The following is a 21,442-nucleotide window of genomic DNA, read 5'->3' on the forward strand; positions in this document are numbered from 1 at the left end:
GAGACTAAATTCTTGCGCAATGTGAACAGTCTGGCGTATGCCTTGCCGTGTCACGACCGTGTTTGCGCATGCCGTCATGAGTTTTTCACAATCATACGATCGAAAACAGCTCTGTCATTTTCTCTTGATGTGCGTATGATTGCGCGTAGTCTGAATGACAAATGCGGTTGCACCAAGTCTAAGTCGCAAAAAGCAATATTTATATATAACTCTGAATTCTCTTATCAGTAGAAATAATGGTGCCGAATTAGCCTGATCTAAGATGGCAGCCAGAAAAGATCACGGACGTCTCTGTATATGTGTTGCGTCACTCACTTGAGATCATTGTAGGCGTGGTGGAAGAATACGGTAAGATAACTTATTGTTATAATTGAAATTCAAGTCAGGTTTCTTTCTTTCTGTAGCTTCAATTAGCCCGCGTATCGTAACGCCCATGTCTTGCAGTGTCTTAGTTGTCAAAGATGAAAAGACTTTTCCCAAAATCACTCTTTTTCTGTGTTTAGCGTTCACTAGTTTTTCTGGGTCATTTTCTCGATATCTGGCGTAGCTTTGACATTGCTCATGCTCCGATCCCAAGCAACTTTTCCTAGTAACGCTGTTAATCTCGTCCCTAGGGTCTAGTTCCTGTGATCGACAGTGCAGGCTCTGGTAAAGAGAGATCTTACGTCTACAAAATATAGTTTTATATCAACGGAAAAAAATATATTTTAAGCTACCGGGGTTACACATCTCCTATTCACTAGATCGAATAGTAATTTTCTTTCAAATTTATCTCGACTTTAGTAAAAATACGCAGGTGATTATAGAAAATCTCGCGCGCTGATTGGTCAAGAAACTCACACTATCACACGATAATCACCTCGAGCAAAAGTCCAAAATGGCGGCCAGCCGCTTTGTTGCTGTTACCGGGAAAAAATGCCTTTTATCTTCTTTTTATAATTGTTAAATATTGCATATGTACTCACAGTTTATCGAGATAATGATACGTACCCAAACATTCCTACAAGGAATTGTGGGTTCAAGAGAACCCACAGTTCCTTGCGCGAGGTGCTCCTCGCCAATTCCCTCTTATAAACTGCGTAAAAAGGAGTTAATGATAATAACCATTCTCATTACCAGGTCCCGCAATTTTTTCTCCGCCAAGAATCAAAGAGCAACAGACGCGTGCCCTGGGGATGAGAGTTAACAAAATTCTTTGGAATTTATAAAAAATGAAGAGATATTTAATAATAAATGAAATAGCTTTTTTACATGACACTTGAATATTCTCTAGCGGCGTGCGCAAAGTCGTGACAATCGTGTGTCATAGAAATTCGCTTGCGCGTGTTTTTCCTCCTTGTTTTGATTTATTTTGTTTTGTTTTATTTAATCTTGAGCGCTTTTACTTTGTTTTATTTTTTGGCGTTTTAGTTTACTTGTGCCTTGTTTTGTCTCTCAAGAGTCATTGATTGTAAGACCTGCTGTCCTACTTTTCTCCACAGTGTGCATTATCTGGTTTCCTCTGATGTCACCGCATCCTAGGGTAAACAGTTGTTGCTTGATGCTTATTTTCAATTAATGACTGAAGTTCAATCTCCTCATCAAGTACCTAGACCACATGATTGAGGTAAGCTCGTGGGGTTAAGAGGAAGGGGCGATTACAGAATCTTGGCAAGGGGCTCTAAAAATAAAAACGAGGTTCGCTCCATGTCAAAGCAAAAGACTTTCGGCGGCGGTTGCACTCTTCCGTACTAGCTATTTTCTAATCAAGGGATGGTAGTTGTCAAATACAGTTATTTGAACGAGCTTTCCGAACCGCTTCTCCTTTAGATTCATACCGGGATTTCAGTTTTTCCATTTCTACCAAACGTTTCTTATTTACAATAGTTAGACCATCTTGGTCTGATTAAGTTGAAAATGTTTGTAACTACTGTTGAAATTTTTGCTTTTTTGAAAAATTAGAAAAGGCACTAGTAATTGGCTGTAGTTTCGCATCGGTCTTTTTCACTGGTTGTCATCATCATCATGGTCATCATCACCTCATTCATAGTTACCATAACCATCATCTTTATCATCAATCATCATCATCACCTCATTCATAGTTACCATAACCATCATTGTCATCCTCATCAATCACCATTATCACCATCGATAAGCTTGAAGCGAGATGACGTTTTACCGCCGACTCTATACCATAATAGTTTTTGAAATTCTTTCATATTAAAATTTTTGATTCCTTAGAGAATACAGGAACAATAGTCATAATTAAAGAACAAAAGCAATGTGAAAAGGATTATGGTCTAGAGACGGGGGTAAAACGTCATCTCGCTTCAGGCTTATTGTCACCATTATCACCATTACCATCATCACCTCATTCTTAATTATCATCTTCACCACCTTATTCATAATTATCATTACCATCATCATCATCATCAATCATCATCTTTATCCTTTCCTGAGCAATCTTCATAAAATTTATAAAATAAATCAATACTATGGATGTGACGACAGGTCAGAACAGCAAATTCTCTATAACCAGAGTATGATCCAGACTGCTAGACTATCTATCATCGATTACTAGCTAGTCGATACACAGACACGACCCAAGTAAACCTCATTTATCAGCGCGTGTGCTGGTTATTTATCATTGGCATCATGTCAGTTATCCATTACCAAATGATCTCTTTTGTATATTGATTTTTTCTTCTGTACATGTATCTGGAGGAGGAACTCCAAGATAAGACGTTGTTATTCAGTCTTGTAAAGAATAATTCCCTGCTAACTGTTGTCTTTTGGTGGCTCGATTTCTGTTATCCTATCTATGTAATTCAGTTCAGATGAGACGATTCTCAAAGTATCCACTCCTGAATATAAGTCCCTGCAAAACGATTAAACAAACGTTCAATAGAGCTGTTTCTACGACAACAATGTTGGAGGGCAGTAACAATGCAATGTTTAGTGCAAAACAAGAGCTTTCACCGTCCCACAGGATATTTTCTTATTCTTTTGGACCCCCGGCAACATGGCTGCCACAAAGCCCTTCGACCTCTATAGTCTAGATATACGGTGCGCTGGTTTGCGCCAATCTCGTACCCAGAGCCTTATTTCTTACTGCGCATGTTCGTTTGTCGAGCATGCGCAGTAAGAAAAAGCTTTGGGTATGATTTTGGTTTGCGCATGAGAGATTTTCGCGATGAAACATTGCGTACAATACCACAAGCATTAGAGTCAACTTTGCATAAAACTCTGAAAGCAATTTCAGAACAAGTAAAAACCAAGCTTTTTTTGCTCCTATGGTTTAAGGCTTGATACTATATTGCTTACATCTCCTCTCCCTCCCCTCTCCCATGAAAATAATGCTAAATCCCAAGAGACGAAAGACAGAGGTTAGATCCTTATTTGGAGATCAAAATGCATGGGCTGACAATCACTTGTACGTAGCGCCGGTAAAAAAAGGGATTGATTAGAACATCAGAAGATACGGCGAGATCACTCAACAATCACCCCTTGGTCTGTACGACAAACGAGATTAAAGCGAAGAAGAAGTCCAGATGAAGGAAATCTTGCATAAGAGGTACGGAGAAAAAAGTATCTGTAAGAATTATAGTTTACGATAATTTGTGCCAATTGACTCGCCAAACTGAATACTACACGGTATTGACACGCTCAAACCTTGAAAAATATTTTCTGTGAAAATTTAAATAAGCCTGTAGAACTTTACAAGTTAGCACACAGTATCAATAATCACCACTCTTTACACACGTATTAATGTAATATCTCCAAATTTTAATAAGACTCAAGTGATGGTCGCCATGCTGAATTTGGTATCATTAATGCACACTGGGGAGGGGTGGGGAATTTGTGTCTTTAAGGCGCAATGGCATAAATCCGAATGCGCTTTCTTTTAGGGTGATGTTTTTCAATATATCAACAATACCTACGTTTTTGCGCTATTTTTAGATTTTGAAAAGTTTAAGTGTTGTAAAATTGTTAAGAATGGATTTACGCCAGTTCTGTGTTTCTAAGTTTGTCCCTAACAATGTGAATGTCCCGAGTAATGTCACTTCTCATGCGTGACTCGTAAAGAAGGGAATAATACGTTTTTGAAGGAAATAATACTCAAGGGAATAAAATTTATTTTGAGGCCTGTATCGCATACAAGTATGTTAGGACGATTTCAATACTTCTGCAGCCCATTGATTTCGTCTCGGTCTGAGTTGGTAATCAGTGTTGAATAACAGAACAAAATACAGGGTACAGGGCGTGGTAGGGACATATACTATACCTCAGGGCCTGCTCTGCTCGCCTGGCTGCTATAACCATCTCGTCTGATGCAGATCGTGATTTCGCTTTGATGGCATTCAGTGTAGAGTGATGGGTGTCTACGAGCTGTTGGTATGTTTGCATTGGAACCGATTCTGTCTGCAAAGACACAAGTACCAATAAACTCAACATAATATATCCCAACATAACGACATCGTCACGCAACATAACGTAAATTAACGTGGTAACGCTACACGAACGTCCGTACCGTAACCGTGACAATTCCATGTTCGAGCATTTTGATTGGATTAGCAATAAACACGTGAGCTGTGATTGGACAATTCCGTACCGTGAACGTGTCCTTTAACAGTCAGACAAAATCTGTTCTAAGTTTTAATTGCAGTTGTCTCATCGAACATCGCTCCTGTCACAATTCATCCTAGCCACCTCATCCCTGGCTGTTAATCGTGATTTTTTTGTAATAATTATGCTTACATGATGTATCTAACATTACCTTATATGTTTTTAATTCCTCTTTTAATTTATTGACCTGAGCTTCTGCCTTTAATGCTCGTTTCTGATGACACAAAAAATAGTAGTAATAACATATACATATACAAGTATTTCAAAAATATTTTAATCATTAACAATAGAAATTGCGCGCTGCTCCCGCCATCAAAACCTGAATATACACCCCTAGAAATATATCTCTAGCTGGGAGTCAATACAATTACAAAAATGCACATTTTTAAAATCTCAAAATGAAAATTGCAAGGAGACCTACTGACTATCTCATATGTCGAAGTGTATTCTAGAACACAGTTATATTGTATTACTATAGAAACTTCATTCTGACTACAATATGACCTTATATAAACACGCAGACAAAAGAAGAGTGCAAGAGACCTACTGACTATTCCATAGTTGACGAAGTGTATTCTAGAACACAGTTATATTGTATTACTACAGAAACTTCATTCTGACTACAATATTACCTTATATAAACACGCAGACACTCTGACGCTTTGGAAAGCGGGCCTGCCAAACCACTAATACTACAGAAACCTTTTTCTTAGCCTTACGCAATACATCCAAAACAACGTATAAAGACAGCATTTATTTAATTTGGTAGAAACTAAATTTAAAGTAGACAAGATATTTTTCAGTAATTATAAAACAGATCTTTTGAGATGGGGAAAAAATTGTTTTTCCCGACAGAGCACAATTATGGTTACATTGCGTGCATTCAGACACAAGCAGCTGGTATAAAGTCTACAAACCTAGGTCATTACCAGCTGATTGGTTCATATCCATTCACTCATAATGGCTATATTTTTATTTTATTTCATTACCTTCTATGTTTTTAGTTGATTGTCTTCATTCATTTACTGGCTCCATCAACGCACTATTTCATCTAACCATTCAAACGTACTTACGCCCTGGTATTAAGCCCTAGTTGTTTTTGTTCCCAATACACCCTTTCGATTCCACATCTATTGTTCTACCTCCCTAGTTATTGTTGCTATGCTACGTCGGACAAGCCTTTTTTTTTTTTGGTTGTTGAAATTTTTGAAAATTGTAAATGTCTGTCTTAGAATCAATGCTTTCTAAAAGTACATTCACAGGAAAAAAATCTTTGTTGGTCGGTCATTCTGTATTCCATTGGGGAAAACTACCCATCGTTTGAGTGGACACTCAAGCAGAGCCAGGATCGGTGTAGAAGGGATCCATTCGCACTAACGTACAAATCTCGTATTTCATTATAAAGCAAAACAGGAACAAAAAAAGACTATTTTCAAAGATTTTAAGTAAAGCCTCAATCCATTTGTGTGGATAAGAACTCAAATATCGAACACTGCCTTTTTATTCCTATAGTTTTTACTTATTTATTTATTATCTCATTCGTTGTTTATTCCCTCCTTCCTTTCTTTAATTCTTTCTTCCCTCCTTCATTTTGCTTGCTTTCTCCCTTTCCGCGGGCGGATTTTCCCCCTCCTTTTTAATCCAAAATATTCTCAGAATGGAGGAAAAAGCATAATTTGCTAGCAACCATATTTTAAGAATTTCCTTGGGAGCATGCCTTCAGTGGTTTCCTCGTTTCACAGATTCCTGAATCCACCTTTTGTTTTCCTTTTTCTTTTCTTCTCTCTTTCACTTTCACTCATGTCATTTTTCACTTGCTTACGGTTATACGTCATTAATAATGGCATACATATTACTTACTGTCGTTAATTCTAAATTTTGCTCGACCAAATGAACCATATTTTCTAACGCTGCTGTTTCGTCGGCTTCTCGCTTCTCTATCATCGTTAACTTTTTCTGTAGAGCTAAAACCCTGATAAAACAATACAAATGAAAACATTTACTTCATTTGACTGGAATTCCACATTCCCATGGCAGTTTGGATTGTTTTTATTCAGAAAAAGGAAATTTGCGTCAAAAATTTCACATTTCGACATTAATAAAATTGTGAAGCTTTGTGAAGATTTTACATATTCTGGAAATTTATATTTATGCTAGACAGCCATGAGGGCTTCTATTAAGTTGATGCGGCAAAAATATTTGCGTTCAAAACTCAAGTGCTTATACAAAACTCCATAATAAAACATTTGATGATACGGGATTCGACTATAAAATCCTTTTCTGATAAAGTAAATACTTCCAAAAGTCAAGCCAATATTATATTTTACAGATTATTTTAAATAATTTTGGAAATAATTCAAGTCCTTACTTTTTTCTTTCGCTGTCCCGAGAAGACGTCATGTCTTCCACTTCCTTCAGTAATCTCTTATTATCCTCCCTTAACTAGAAACAACACTTACAGATGTAAGAAGATTGACATGAAGAGGGATTTATATTTGATCCATGCGCTTACGTCGCGAAAAACACCACGTTTGAAACTCGCGTTAGGCCGGACACGTACACATTAAAACGTTTTTATTTTGATGAAAAAAAGAAAATCCGTTTGTTCGCAAGCATTCCCAAGAGAGTCAAATGACAAAGACATAGCGGCCATCTTGGTGGTATTAACATTAGAAGCTAATGGGAAATCTTTTGTTAAATACCCCAATAAGGCCGCCATGACGCAGAGCATCTTCATTTGCTACCACTGTACACCTTTTTGTTTAACAAAATTAGAAACTATTGTCTTACTTTTGTCAGGAGGGAATGAAAACTAAATAAAAAAGAAATTTCGCGAAGCATTCTCCTAGTAGTGGTAGTAAAATGGGTTATTCAAAGATCCTTTCGTTTGGACAGGGCAGTTTGTTTTTTAAAAACAACATACGCCTATTTCATAAAACGTAGTTCTAAAATCTAAAAAGGGCGCATCTGAGACTAAACATAATATTTGTGCTTTTATTTTTTCTGGTTAAAATACGAAAAATCACATTCCTAACTCAAAGGTTATGCTTCATATTCCAATCTTAAAAGCAAACTACGTTGTTCGACTGTAAATATATTAGTCATTTTGCAGTGAGTTACTCGATCGGTCTCTGATTTCAGATCTCCAACCAACAACGCTTTTAAAAATAGATGTACATAGAAAGGACCTCATGTTATTCTCTGTAGTCTCTCATCCTCGACTTTGAGGGAGCACTCAGCATCAATCAATACATGTATACAACAGTTTTATAAACATTTTAAGAGCTGTTGTATTATATACAGACTTTATGTATTTAGATAGTTATCTCAGCCCCATGATGGCTCAACTTCCTTTAAACTAAATAACAATCTCTTCTTGCGTGAAACCCTAGGGCTATGGTACAAGGGTAGAAGGGTGGGGTAAGGTGAGCTGGAGGGGAGGGGTGGTTAATAGACTTTTTTAGCTTGGGCAGTGTTTTCTCATTTCAGACCACATGTCATTCCTTAGAGTATCATTTCTTTGTTTAATGGTTACACACGGAAGGAAAAAAAACACACACACAGAAGATGAATACAACTCAAACAAAGAATCTTATTCTCAAGAGAATGACACATGGCCTGAAATGAAAAAAAAACCCATCTTTTTTTAACGAAAAAAGTCCTATCAAAGTCTAAGTGACATAAATCCCAGTCTTAAGGCATTGAATCCCATTTTCCATCACAAAAATACCCCAGTTCCATTTTCTAGAAAAAACATCTATAATACCAAGCTTGATATTTACCTGATTAAGTTCTTCAATAATCATTAATTGTGAGTGCGAGCTGCCTGCCGAAGCCACCACATAATGTACACTTCCACTATCCGGTGACTGACAATTATTAACAGAATTATGCTTATCTTCTAACTCATTTTCAGAATCTGAACAATCTGATCCAGGGGGAGTGAAGCCAAACACATACTGGGAGCTGTCGCCATTGTCTTGCCTTCCATGAGATGACACAGATTTTACTTCATGTACTTCATCGCCAATAATCTACAGGTATTTGAAAAGGACATATATATCAGGCAAACAGCACAATGAGCGAAAGTATGACCACGTTTTAATGGATTTGTATATCTATATGCAGAGGCTTTTTCATGCTAAACAAGCATTTGCATGCCTCATTTAGTAAAACCATCCAGCTTTGCATTGAAAAATGTCCGTGTAACGTACAGAACTTGTGCATATAAGTATGCACATAGTATTACATGTACATTAAATTTGGTCCTACTTTTGCGCGTTGCACTGTAAATCCGGTTCGTAAATGATTCCTGTGGTATGTCATGAAGCATGAAAAATAAAAAACATGCCCACTATTGCAATAAAAATATACAACTCATTGATTATTGTCAGTGTCATTGTTGTCAAGTGCATATTAGCAACTTTATTTTATTCATTGGGTGGCCTGAAATCCATAATTTTAAGAGGAAAAATGAGACCTCAGTTTTGCAAATTTTCTCAAACCTGATTGGCTAACATTATTTTCTCAAATCAGACCAACAGACCTTCCCCACCCCTTAAAAATTTCTTATCCCCCCCCCCCCCCCCCCCTATAGATGGCCGAGTTATAAATATCTTATGTCCATTAAGAAAGAACTAGATTATGAAAATTCTTTTCAAATCCTCCCGGATATTCCAATATACCTCCTCATGGAGGGAGTAGTAAACATATTCTAACATACAACATAACTAACATAATAATTATTCTAATAAATAATTCTTTCCAAAAACTGAAAATAATTTCTATGACAAAAACCCATGTATAAAAAATATTTTTTTCATGCAATGTTTTTATCAGGCGAGAATCATTATTTCAGTTTTCAAAATAGTATATAATTATTCTATATATAATTCTATTATGTACATAAAGCACACAAAAAACTAGGCATGATGAAAAATATATTGATATGATTATTCTAGGATATTACAGTTCTGAGAATGAAAATTGCCTCCTAATGTTTTCTTTCAATGTAGACAAGAGACACTTGCTGTCCAGACTTAAAGTCAATACACTTAGAAAGATTAGCCTTTTAAATTGGCTCATTCCTTGTTTCTGTACAAATAGCCAAGGTGGATGAGTAATACTAGCTTACGTTCAGTAGCTAGACATGCAGTCAGTATTCAAGGAGGTTATAGCTAATAATCAGCCCTGCTAATTGTGCTTAAAGCCTGACTTTTTACTTTTCCATCAAATGATTCATTTTTTTACATGTAGATTGACATTGTGGATAAGTAATACTAGCTTACGTTCAGATATCCAGTCAGTATTCTAGGAGTTTATAGCTCCTAAGAGCCTGCCTCCTATTCCACCTCCATCAAATGATTCAATTTTTTACATGTCGATCAACATAACTTCTGGATGAGTAATACTAGCTTACGCTGAGACATCCAGTCAGTATTCAAGGAGTTTATAGCTCCTAATAGTTTAGCTAAGTGTGCTTAAAGCCTCCTATTGATTCATTTTTCTATGCGTAGGTAGACAACTTAATAAGTGGACATTTTAAGTAACACTGGCATATGTTTAGAAATTCAGTCATATACTTATGATTCAATTGAAGGAGTTTATAGCTACTAAAGTGTCAAGCCAACTGTTCTTAAAGTTTACTTTTACAGAATTTCATCCCCCATAGATTTTTGTAAGCAAGAGTCTAATTTCATAAAATTGATGTTTGTCAGGAAGCAGCACTTTTAGATTTGCTTTGCTTTGCTTATAAATATTTGGTAATGAATAAATTTTTATTTTCTAAAAAGAAAAAAAGGTAAATATTTGTAAGTCAAATGTATTTTGTCTTCCTTCACTGTATAAACAGTTTTTGACACGACATAAAATTTATTGGTTACTTTTGGTTTTAAAATAATTATCTTTTGGTTAGCAACAGCCAAGCATTTGTGGTTTAGGATTTATAAAGAATCAAGACCCTTGCATTTCAATGTGATTCAATATGATTTCATGGACACTCACTGAAATACATGAATAGTGGCTCTAGTCACATGATAATAGTGCAGTCAGTTAAAATAATAATAATAATAATAATAAAAGAAGATCAAGAGCTTCTGACTGACTCCAAATTTCTCTTGGATACTTTTTTTTTTCACCCTGGCTTTCAGAGGAATTTTTTTCACAAATTTCCTGACTGAGAGCGGTGAAGCCACCACTTGCTTTCGCTGCTTAATTTGCTACTCTCAGTTAGTACCCCTCAGGGTATTTTTCCTGATAATTTTTTAAATATTTTTTCTTTTCTTTTTTAACACCTAAAACTTCCTCCATTCCTAATCTCCGAGAAAGCATGGCAACACTTTAGTCACTTAGACTTGAACTGAACTAAATCTGAATTAAAATTACCCCTTTTGAGAATAGTTAAAATAAAAAAATAATTAAGAAAAACAATATACCTCGCCTAAGCTAAAAATGTTCTACTTCTCGGGTTCACTCAACCACTTAATTAGAAATATATATAACAAAGAAAACCTGTTTACTAACCATTACAATTTAATAAAATATATCCTACGCATGTATAAACATTGTAAAAGTACATACACGTAATTAAAGTGAACTGCAAGACATTTAAGGTGAATGTATATTTCTTTTTAATTTAAAACAAAATTAAATTAACACACACACACACTATCTATTGATCGCTCAGATTGTTAATCATTGTCTTATTGTTGTGATAAAGCTAGACTTTGATTGTCTTTGAATGTGAGCATGAAGGGAACAATTTGTTATACAGATTATTAAGCTCAGCATTAAACAAAAACATGGGTGGCATGGCTGGGAGAGGGGCTTGTATTTCACCAATAATGTCTGGGTTCGATTCCTGGACTCATGCAGTGTTGTACATGTATGTACTGTAAGTGAAATCCTTGTTGGTTCTCTCCTATGCTTCTCCTGAGGGTTTTTTATTTCCGAGTTTCCAGTTTTCTAACTGGAATCCAGCGAAAGAAGAGCCACTACTAGTACTTCACATTATTTTCTTTTTTATCTTATTTATTAAAATTAACAACCAACCCCCACCCCTCCCCTAAAAAAATGCAAAGCTTAGCTATACAATTCTTTAAGAAAGCTGTACATACACGAAGCTATCCTGTAGTCAAATATTTCTTAGATGCAAGCTAAGAATAAGAACTGAATCTGGAAAAATGGATTTAAAAAAATTTAATTTACTAATGGCTGTACGTGGGGCATTCTATTTGAGAACAACCTCAACAAATCTTGCAATAATCAATATTTTCTCCCATCCAGGAAATAGACTCACCCCGACAGATAATCTTATCTATTTTATTATAACCTGTATTAATTTCAAGTAAAAATGCCGTCTACATCTGATAGCAGACAACAAAATGACCATTAACGTTTTTTAGAAAATATTTTTTGTTTATTAGCTGCCATTTACCCCACATTAGACTCATATTTCACGTTCTAATCTTGCGTAGAGATATGCAGTTTAATACCTGTAAAACCCGCTTTTTCTTGGAAGCGACATCTTTTTCTTTTGAAACAAAGTTCTTAAATGAAAAAGGATTATTAGCAGATTCCTTGTTTCCTCCACCTAAGATAAAAAAGAGAATAAGATGGGAGTGAATACATCTACCATTTTCAAGTGTAATAGATATATTTTGACTTGATAAAATACTGCTAGACATACTGCCTCTGATAACACCATATCATTTACTCAAGGCTAGTCTGACCGTTCAGTATCAGGATATTCACAGATACCAATAGTAAAATAAAAGAATACACAATCTTCATTATACAAAGAGTTTTTTGAACAACAGCAAAGGTATTCACTAAAAATACATTGAATACATTGTACACAAGTTCAGAGACTGACCCTGAAGGACAGAGAATTCAAAACTTGAGTAACGAAATAATTAAAAGACAGAAAAAATCATTTCAATCATATACAATTCTTAAACTTAAGATAAATTGAAACTAGAAAAGACTAATAAAGGGTTCAAATTAAAAATAATTTTACATTTACGCCCTTGTCTGAATATTACACCTTAGTCGACAAAGAAATCAAATTTCAATTTTGATCTTACGCTGATAAATTTTCCTGTGTCCTGATGCAGAGAAGACACGAACACGCTGAACATTGGCACCCATTTTTTCACTTGTTTCCTCTTTCATTCACTGGCACCAAATGAACACCCTTCATCACTTAGTCATGTCATTTTTAGGAATGCTTCTCTACAGGATGTTCATAAATATAAAATATGTTTATTCAAAGCAAAATTAATTGCCTTGTCTTATAGAATGAGTCAACACTAACTTGATCAAAAGCATGGCCAATTAGTAAGGTATAGTATAAGCTAAACTTGAATAGGTGTAATAGATGGGGAAAATGAGAAAAACATGAAAAGAAAATATTCTCACTTAAAAGCCAAAATACTTGATATTCAAGTTTCAAAAATTTAATAAACCATTTCATCATTGACTGTAAAATCGATAAATGCAAATAGTTTCATGCTCTTAGAAGTGTAAACATGAAAGCATATTTCATTAAATTGTACTTTGTTTGTCGCATATTTATATATTAAATTATTTATTTATTATTACTTGATGTCTTTTTTCCCATCAGGCCTTAGAAGTCAAAACTTTTAAGAAATACAAACTATATTTTAAACATTCTTACATTTAAGTACAGCGTGATTACTTCTTTATTACTATACAATATTAGGTGGTAACATTTTAAATTATTTCTTATGTCTAATATTGTTACGTATGTTTACTGTAACAGTCGTATGATCTTTATGTTCAATTTAATAATTAGTAATAGCTATTAAATAACATTACTTGCCTAAGGCAAGGATGATTTTGGGGAATATTTACTGAGCCAAAAGTCTTTGAGTGGCAAATGTTCAATATAATATCAAACCATTGAGCCTGAGGTAAATAATTGTTTTAGTATTAAGTTTTTAGACTTGAATATCAGAGAAAAGATGAAATTCAGGTTAAAAAAAACATTTTAGTGTATTAACTTCATCTATGAAAAACTTATAATCACCCCTCAAGCATTGAATATTATGTCATAATCGCTGGTTGTTCTAGCAGACACATGCGCGAAATTCTATATTATTCAACTCAAAAATTTAATACTAAGTATAAATGTTGTAGACAAGATCAATACTATAAGAAAACATAGCTCAAGTACTCAAGCCTCAAGAGCCACTTATTAACAACCAATCAAACTGCTATGAAACTTAAAGTTGAGAGACTCTTGGTGCCATAATATAAAACTATAAAATGATTAAACGTTTTTCTTGAATTCATAGAACCATATTTATTTATCATAATTATAAGTATTATTCATTTTTGGATCACATCGATTAATTTTTGCTGTATGAAAAAAAATGGTCTTCAGTTTTTCATTTTTAAACTAGACTCCTTATTCAGTACAAATAAAGTAAAATGGGATAAAATAAAACAAGATGAAAGAAATAAAGTGATAAAATATTAGTGAGTGGTCATTCACAAAGCTGAGTGCTATGGTAATAGTTCATTGAAATTCAATTGCCTGTCACAACCAAGCTTGCTTGCAAGTTTCAACTGACAAGTTTTTGAGTGTTATTGTTCAACAGTAAATTGAATACAAAAGCCAATCATTATAATAAGGCATCTGACTAGCAATGCATATTCAAATCTTGTAGTCTTTCAAGGTTTCACCTTGACCATTTGTAACCCTTGAATTTAGCAGCTGTGTCAAAATGAACACCAGAAATAAGAAGTAGAGCACCTTGATTATTACTAGTGAGTCCAAGGAAACGTTTCAGCTCATAACATGTGACATATCAGCTCATTTTTTGAGTAGTCAGGATCATGGCCTATTAAGACCAATAGCTCATTTTCCTTCATTTTTTCCTGGCTAATTTACTGTCACCTTAGGGTATAAATAACAATGACAGAAAGCAAGAACCAATAAATTATTACTTTTTCTTCTGACTCAATCTCGAAAATGAACAGCATTACTGTTTTGTACTCTTTGGTCTATTTATTCAAGACTTCAATGGTTAAAGTTCATGGTCATACAAATACTGCCCTTACCAGCTGCTGTTTTATGGGAAGAACAATTTATATCAAATTTAAGGTTTTACTAGGAACCAAACCTGCTAGACTTCCCTCATTCCAAATACGTTTTGAAGGATGTCCAAAACCTTTTATCAAAATGCTATTTTTCTGGCTTATAACTTGCTTTAGATTTCAAGATAGAAAGCAATAATTAAAAGTTTGTCTATGATCCAGCAGAGCCTTCCCCAAGGGCTTCCTTTGGCTGAATTGATTCGTTATCAAAGTGATATATCAGCACATGACTGTTTGATGCAAAGGGACTATTCTGCATTAAAATATATAGCTGAATTTAACTATAACATTAAACCATTAGCAGCTGATAAAATATAATTTGACTTTTATTTGGGTTTAGTAAAACAAAAATTATAAATATTTTATGACATGGAAAACAATTAAATTCTTTCATTTCCTAAAACCCTTTCAGCTGATAACTAAAGATGGTTTGTGTGTGGACAGTGCTTATGAAATACATTTAGTTAGTACTAGACTAATGTATTTTTATAACAGGGATGAATGAATCAATGGATTAATGGATGGGTGGAGTAAGATTGAATGAACAAATGAATGAATAAATGTATGACTGAATAAATAAATTAATGTGAAAAACTAGTGAATGAGCAAATAAAAGAATGGATGGATGGATGGACGGATGGGCGGTGGGCGCGGACTGGTGGAACGTGGGCGGGCGGGCAGATGGATGGATGGATGGATGGATGGATGAATTATCATTTGAATAAATAAACTGGTGAATGAATGAATAATGAATAATTAAATATTAACAAATGAATAAATGGATTAGATAAACTAGTGAATGAGCAAATAAATTGATGAATCAATCAATCAATCAGTCAATCAACCAATTAATTAACAGTTGAATGTATGAAAATATTGTTAATAAGGAATAGATGGATAAATAGGTGGAAGCATAAATGAAATGATGAATGAATGAATGAAAAACTAAGATGAATAACTGATTACCTAATTACTGCCTAGCCAATTCACCTCTTGAGTGCTAGCTAGCCCAAAACCTGTTGGATTGTGTTGTGGTCACCAAAAAGTATGGACATCCTTCTCGGATTCCCATTCAAATTCGCTGAATTTAAAAAGAAAATTCATATCTATTTTTTTGGTTAAATTTCTAAACAGCAGTAAGAAAAGCTTCAATCAAGTTAGAGAAATGATATTTTGCTTGTATTTAGAGAACTAACTAAACAAACTCAGTAAATAAAATTGTTTAAAAGTCAGTACATTTGTACGGAAATCCAAGAACAATGTCCGAACTTCTTGGTGACCGTAAGACAATGCAACACATTTTTTTCCACACGGTGGCTCAAAAGGTAAATTGATGGCTAACCAACTATATGACTGACTGAACAAAGGAATCAATCAATAAATAAATATTTAAACAAAAAGATTCTTATTTTTTAAAATTTTAATTTCAATACTATAAAGGAATAAAAAGGTTAACAAACATTAAAGAAAAATTTAAAATATTCTAGAAAAACTGTAAAAAAAAAATAAAATAAAATAAATTTTAAAACATACCATCAATTGATAAGAACATATTTACCATTAAATGTAAATACTTCATATTCCTAGTTATAGCAAATATCATTTTCCAAAAAAACTTCATTTCTTTCATTTTGCCCTCATTATGCATTGACTTTACTATTAATAAAGCATTTCTTGGTAAACAAATATGAGTAGTAATGAGAATGCCATATGCTAGATATATCAAGTATCATTTTCAATGAATTTCTATTTCATTTCCTTCATTTTGCCCTCATTTTGCATTGACTTTACTATCAATAAAGCATTTCTTAGTAAATAAATATAAGTAGTAGCAAGAATACCTCTTTTTATTATCTTCAGTTTAAAAAGGAAAAATATTTGCTTGATATCTTAAATATCTTTTTTCTGTAAGAGGATATAATTTTTAACCTAGTATGCATCCTCTATAAAGAGAATTATTCTAGTCTTATGATAACAGTTCCCTACACTAAAGTTTTTATTTTTTCTGCTACATGGATATTCTGTACAGCCTACATATAAAATATATGAATACTTATAGAAGTATCATGTTCAAATATTTTTTCATTTCTGTTCATATTTGTAATACAATTTTTTTTATTTTTTGCTATATCCTCACTGAGAAAAATAAAACATTAATATAAGGAATTAGCTAAATCTATGAATTTCAATATGGGCAGGGCAAAAACCTTAAATTATTCTGATGAATCATTTATTGATTTGCCTGACTGAACAGAATGTTAAATAAATTCCTTCTAGCCAAATATCTGATACATCTCCAGAAAACAGAGACCAAGTATGCCCTGAATGAGAAAGATTGTCCTTCAAGTCTCTTAGAGTTTATTTTCTTCTTGGTGATATCGATGCTACACTGATAAATTAAATTGGCCTGACCATTTACAATAGAAGGTAGCCCTGGCCTGTGGAATCAAACTGATTGTCCCTATATTTCATCTATTAAACATCTCGGAATTAGTGCACAAATAAATCTAGGACTACATATATTTTAAATTCTTACTTGCTCTCTGAACAACCATGGAAGCTGATCCTTTTAGTGAGTTGAGCACATACATCTTGGTTTGAATTTAAATGTAAGAAATATCAGTTGAACCCTTCCATACATTACTGTCTACGAAGTCCACAACATTTCTTGCCTACTGAGAAATAATTAACCTGTCCACTAGCAAAATGTATACAAGCTCCAGACCACAGCCCTATTTAGTCTATTTGGATTATTCATGGCCCTGAATTTTGAAGTGCAGTTTTTATGTTGAACAAAACCATCAACACATGGTGATAGCTTAAAGGAAGTAGCCAATAGGAAGTTTGGACATATCAAAACAGGCCTAATTAAAGATTCCTTTGTAAATAGTTGCTCATGAATGTCTGACATTTTTGATTCTTGACCAGTGACTGGGTATACGACAGATATCACAGCTAAAGACCAACTAGAGATCATGAATACACATCTTAATGTGGCTTTGAAGTCCAGCTTATAAATATATACTACATACACACTGTAGCAAGATAAAGAAAATAGACTTCAAGTTGAGTCTTAAACCACAGTGGTCTGATTTTCAAAAGGACATTTGCACATGACTTTGCTAGGAGTCAGAAATTGAGAATACATTTGTGTTTGTGTGAAGGATCTTAATTAAGGCACATTGACATCTGGTCTGTGTTTGACAGATAGATGGATATATTGTTGATATAAGCATGCTATATAATACTGGAAATAGCTTTGGCAGTATTTAATATTATATGAGGTAGATGAAAGAAAAACTTACATGAAAATAAAATACATTTTCAATTGATAATAAAACTTGAATATCATTTACAACTGGTTTAGGCTAAAAGAGTGTCTATATTATGAAAAAAATATTCACTCAGAATTTTTCAGGCTTTTATGACAATGATAAAAATAAACAATATTAAAATGAAATAAACACTCATATACAACTTCCCTAAAGGCAATAAACTGCAGAAAAGTAAGATTTTGTACTAAATTTGGCCATTACTCTATTTCTTATTGGAAAAATTCACAGCAAACAAGAAGTATGGCACTATTAAAACATTTTAGTGAATACAACATATATCAAATTTAGTTTGCTGTAAATAAATCTTCAGCCCATATACTGACTTGATTCTAAACAAGTAATGGAACAGGAAAGTTGGACTAATTCTCTCTCATCTCCTTTTATTAATTACAAAATTTATTTCTTATTTTCTTTCTTTCTTTTGTATCATAATAATCATCTTATTTTACAAACATAATCTTGACTCATGCCTATGTCATACATACATACATCCCCTTTCATTAATGAAAATTAGCTTAGCAGTTTCAAAATATTATTGGCTTTAAATCTTGCTATTTTGGTACAATTTTTGGATTTTCCTCATCCTTTCAATTTTTCAAAGATTTAAAAAAAAAATTTTTTTTTCAAAGTTTTTCGAAATTATTTTCGAAATAAAAATAAAGTGAAGTATAGTGGCTAAATTTAAACATGACATACCTAAGAACACTACACAACAAATGAGTCACTTCTAAAGCCCCTTCAATGTCTCATGATGACATGTTTTATTGCAATACCTAGGACTGTGCTAATAATAATATGGATTAAGGACTGATTTCCAATTTGCTAGAGGTTCCCAGGCGCAAATGCAAACTAATCAAAAATGAGAATCCAAAATAAAAAGTCAAGTTTAAGAAATACTGAAAAAAATAGAAAAACCAGTAAACATCTAAAAGAGGGAATGTAGGAAATATTATTCAATCACTTAGTTTTTTCACAATCATATATAATTTCCATTGAATATTGAATAAAACATATTTAAAGTCTGGAACTACACGTAAAAATTCTTTAAATTTAAGAATATTTTGACCATATCTCACAGCCCAGCTTCAGTCAAGTGTTAGATGACAAAGGAAGATGTGAGGTCAAAAGGTTGTTTCTCTAAGTCCAAGATTTTTGCACTTTTAATTACATGTGAAGTTTAGCATTTGCAGGGTCCATAAAATGGAAATAATATTTTGATGTGTTAATGAGAGAAAGTGTTCAGAATAACAGGAGCATTTTTAATGATTTCAAAATTGGAATATTATTGGCAAAGTGCTATCATGTATGACCAGTAAATGGAAACAATAATATCATTTCTGGATATTTTCCTCTTAAGAATACCCATATGGGAATCAAAAAAATCCATCAAAATGGAAAGCTTTGAAGAGAGATTACCCCAAATGTTCACACACTTGATTGCTTTTAAATTCACAGATTTTTGGTTCGCAGATGGTCAGGTGTGTCATAATAATATAATCGAAGATGTCAAACATGTAGAGGTAGAGAAGGACTGGAACCTTGTCTTGTTTAAGGTAATTAATGGTTTTACAGGAAAAAATATTTCTAAAGGGAAAAGTTAAATCTTAAAAAAATATTAAGTTAAGGTTACCATGTAATGCATAAAGAATTGAAAATAAATAAACTTGCATTACACAGGTACTAGTTAGATACTTGGCGTGTTTCTATTTAAGTTTTTAAGGATATAAATATTGTTTTTTCTTGAGAATTATTTTAAAAAGTGTGGGAAAGAGTCAAGAAACTAAGCGACGTTTGTCACATAAAAGTACAAAAACCATTCAAATTAAAACAGGAAATTGGAATGATTATGTACAATAATAATGGTACAGCCTTTTAAAAAAATACAGCAATCATATAAAATAATAATGAAAGAAAATACGAGAAAACCACACGAAAATTTGTGGTTTTCGCCCCAAGTACAAGATTCATCAAGCGCTAACGTCAGATACAAATTGCGAGATTTCACATAGATAAGGTTAATTCATACTCCCACTATCCGCTGAAGTTTTGATTTAGTCTGTTATTTTTATTTCTGTAAGAACAGCTGGACATATGACAGTATCTTAAGACAGTATATGAGTTTTTAGAAGCTAAACAATCTAAAAATTATTAGCGATACTATGTCCATGCAGGTGTCAATTAATTATTTTTCGTTTGACTCGTTACGAGAGATTTCAATTTAAGGACTGACTTGGAATTTAACGAAAGCCGAAACAAAGCTTATTCATGTATTTTTAAACAAAGAGCACTAACGCGAGAGGCGACGAGGCAGGTGTTTATAAACGTTGTTATTTGGATTGTCAAAAGATAGACGAAAAGCGTCTTTCATGTACTAATACGACGACGATAAAGTTAACCGAGATAGTTTTATAATCCAATCAATCTCTACGCCATAGAAATAATTAGCAGCAATCAGGATAGAAATATTCACAGTTATGTTAAATAGGAATTAAATAACTTACCGTTAGCTGAATTTTCTTCCGAAGGAACAAAAACACTGTTAGATTCTTCAAGATCAGAATTCAAATCGTGATTGCCAACTTCGGGAAACGGCACTTCGCTCTCAAAGTTTTCCTTCTTTTTTGATTTTGATTTATTATTAGGTCTTTGTTTGTCCTTCTTATCAACACTAGATGCATATGTAGGCGGTTCTACTGCTTTTGATTGAACGAAAGATTTGAAGGAGAAGGGATTCACTTCCGCTCCATCAACGACCTCCATCTTGGATTTATGCGGCAAACCGCTGAGAAAAGCTTGAGGCTGCAGTGTTGGCTGTTGCTATGCCAACCAGGACTTGACAAATAGCATTATATTTTGTTATTTTATTTTATCCAATCTTTTTTTTTTACGAGGGTAACATAATTAACCTCTTAGTTATCTAACTTATGGCCCTCAAAATATAAGATCATTTTGATTACAAGGAAATAAATAATTGAGAGAATATTGAAAAAAATTCAATCTAATGTTTATAGCGAGTACAGTAACGAGTACTGGAATAATAGAGTAATGGAATGTCAAGGAAATGCCTAGTCCAGTCCCAGACTACTCCCTTTAGATCTGCTCCGACAGGCTGTCCTCCAAAACCAAATACTTTGTCGCATAAGCAAAATGTATGAATCCAGGGCACTAGATTTTTTTATTTTTTTCTTCTCTTTTCCGTTACTTTAATTTTTTCTTTCCTTTCTTATTCCCTTTGTTTTCTAATACGTCCTTTATTTCAATTTGGTGGTCATGCCGTATGGAATGGATGGAACAGGGGCAGATACAGGATTTTAAAAAGGGGGGTGAATAATTTTTAAAAAGTTATTTTGATCCTACTTTTTGCTGTACAAAGGGGAAAA

At 33.5% G+C, this 21,442-nt stretch overlaps 1 protein-coding gene across 3 annotated transcripts; it reads right to left on the bottom strand.

Annotated features, from left to right (window-relative positions):
- Positions 1 to 1,201: 1,201 nt before the first annotated feature.
- On the bottom strand, positions 1,202 to 20,829 carry LOC116305299 (endosome-associated-trafficking regulator 1). Of its 3 annotated transcripts, none has more exons than XM_031715183.2 (8): positions 20,564 to 20,829; positions 12,099 to 12,196; positions 8,388 to 8,639; positions 6,974 to 7,047; positions 6,466 to 6,577; positions 4,757 to 4,819; positions 4,265 to 4,401; positions 1,202 to 2,857 (listed from the first exon to the last, which is right to left on the bottom strand). In XM_031715183.2, the coding sequence occupies exons 1-8, from the start codon at positions 20,820 to 20,822 to the stop codon at positions 2,758 to 2,760; spliced, it is 1,095 nt and encodes a 364-aa protein (XP_031571043.2). In that variant the 5' UTR covers positions 20,823 to 20,829; the 3' UTR covers positions 1,202 to 2,757. The 3 variants fall into 3 exon arrangements, with proteins under 3 accessions (XP_031571043.2, XP_088890434.1, XP_031571050.1); XM_089034308.1 differs by lacking the exon at positions 20,564 to 20,829 and adding an exon at positions 17,264 to 17,470; XM_031715190.2 differs by lacking the exon at positions 20,564 to 20,829 and adding an exon at positions 12,690 to 12,822.
- Positions 20,830 to 21,442: the final 613 nt, after the last annotated feature.

The sequence above is a fragment of the Actinia tenebrosa genome, unplaced genomic scaffold, assembly GCF_029948245.1.
Source record: "Actinia tenebrosa isolate PJP-AT-01 unplaced genomic scaffold, QUT_ActTen_1.0 PGA_scaffold2__45_contigs__length_23673736, whole genome shotgun sequence".
NCBI lineage: Eukaryota > Metazoa > Cnidaria > Anthozoa > Actiniaria > Actiniidae > Actinia > Actinia tenebrosa.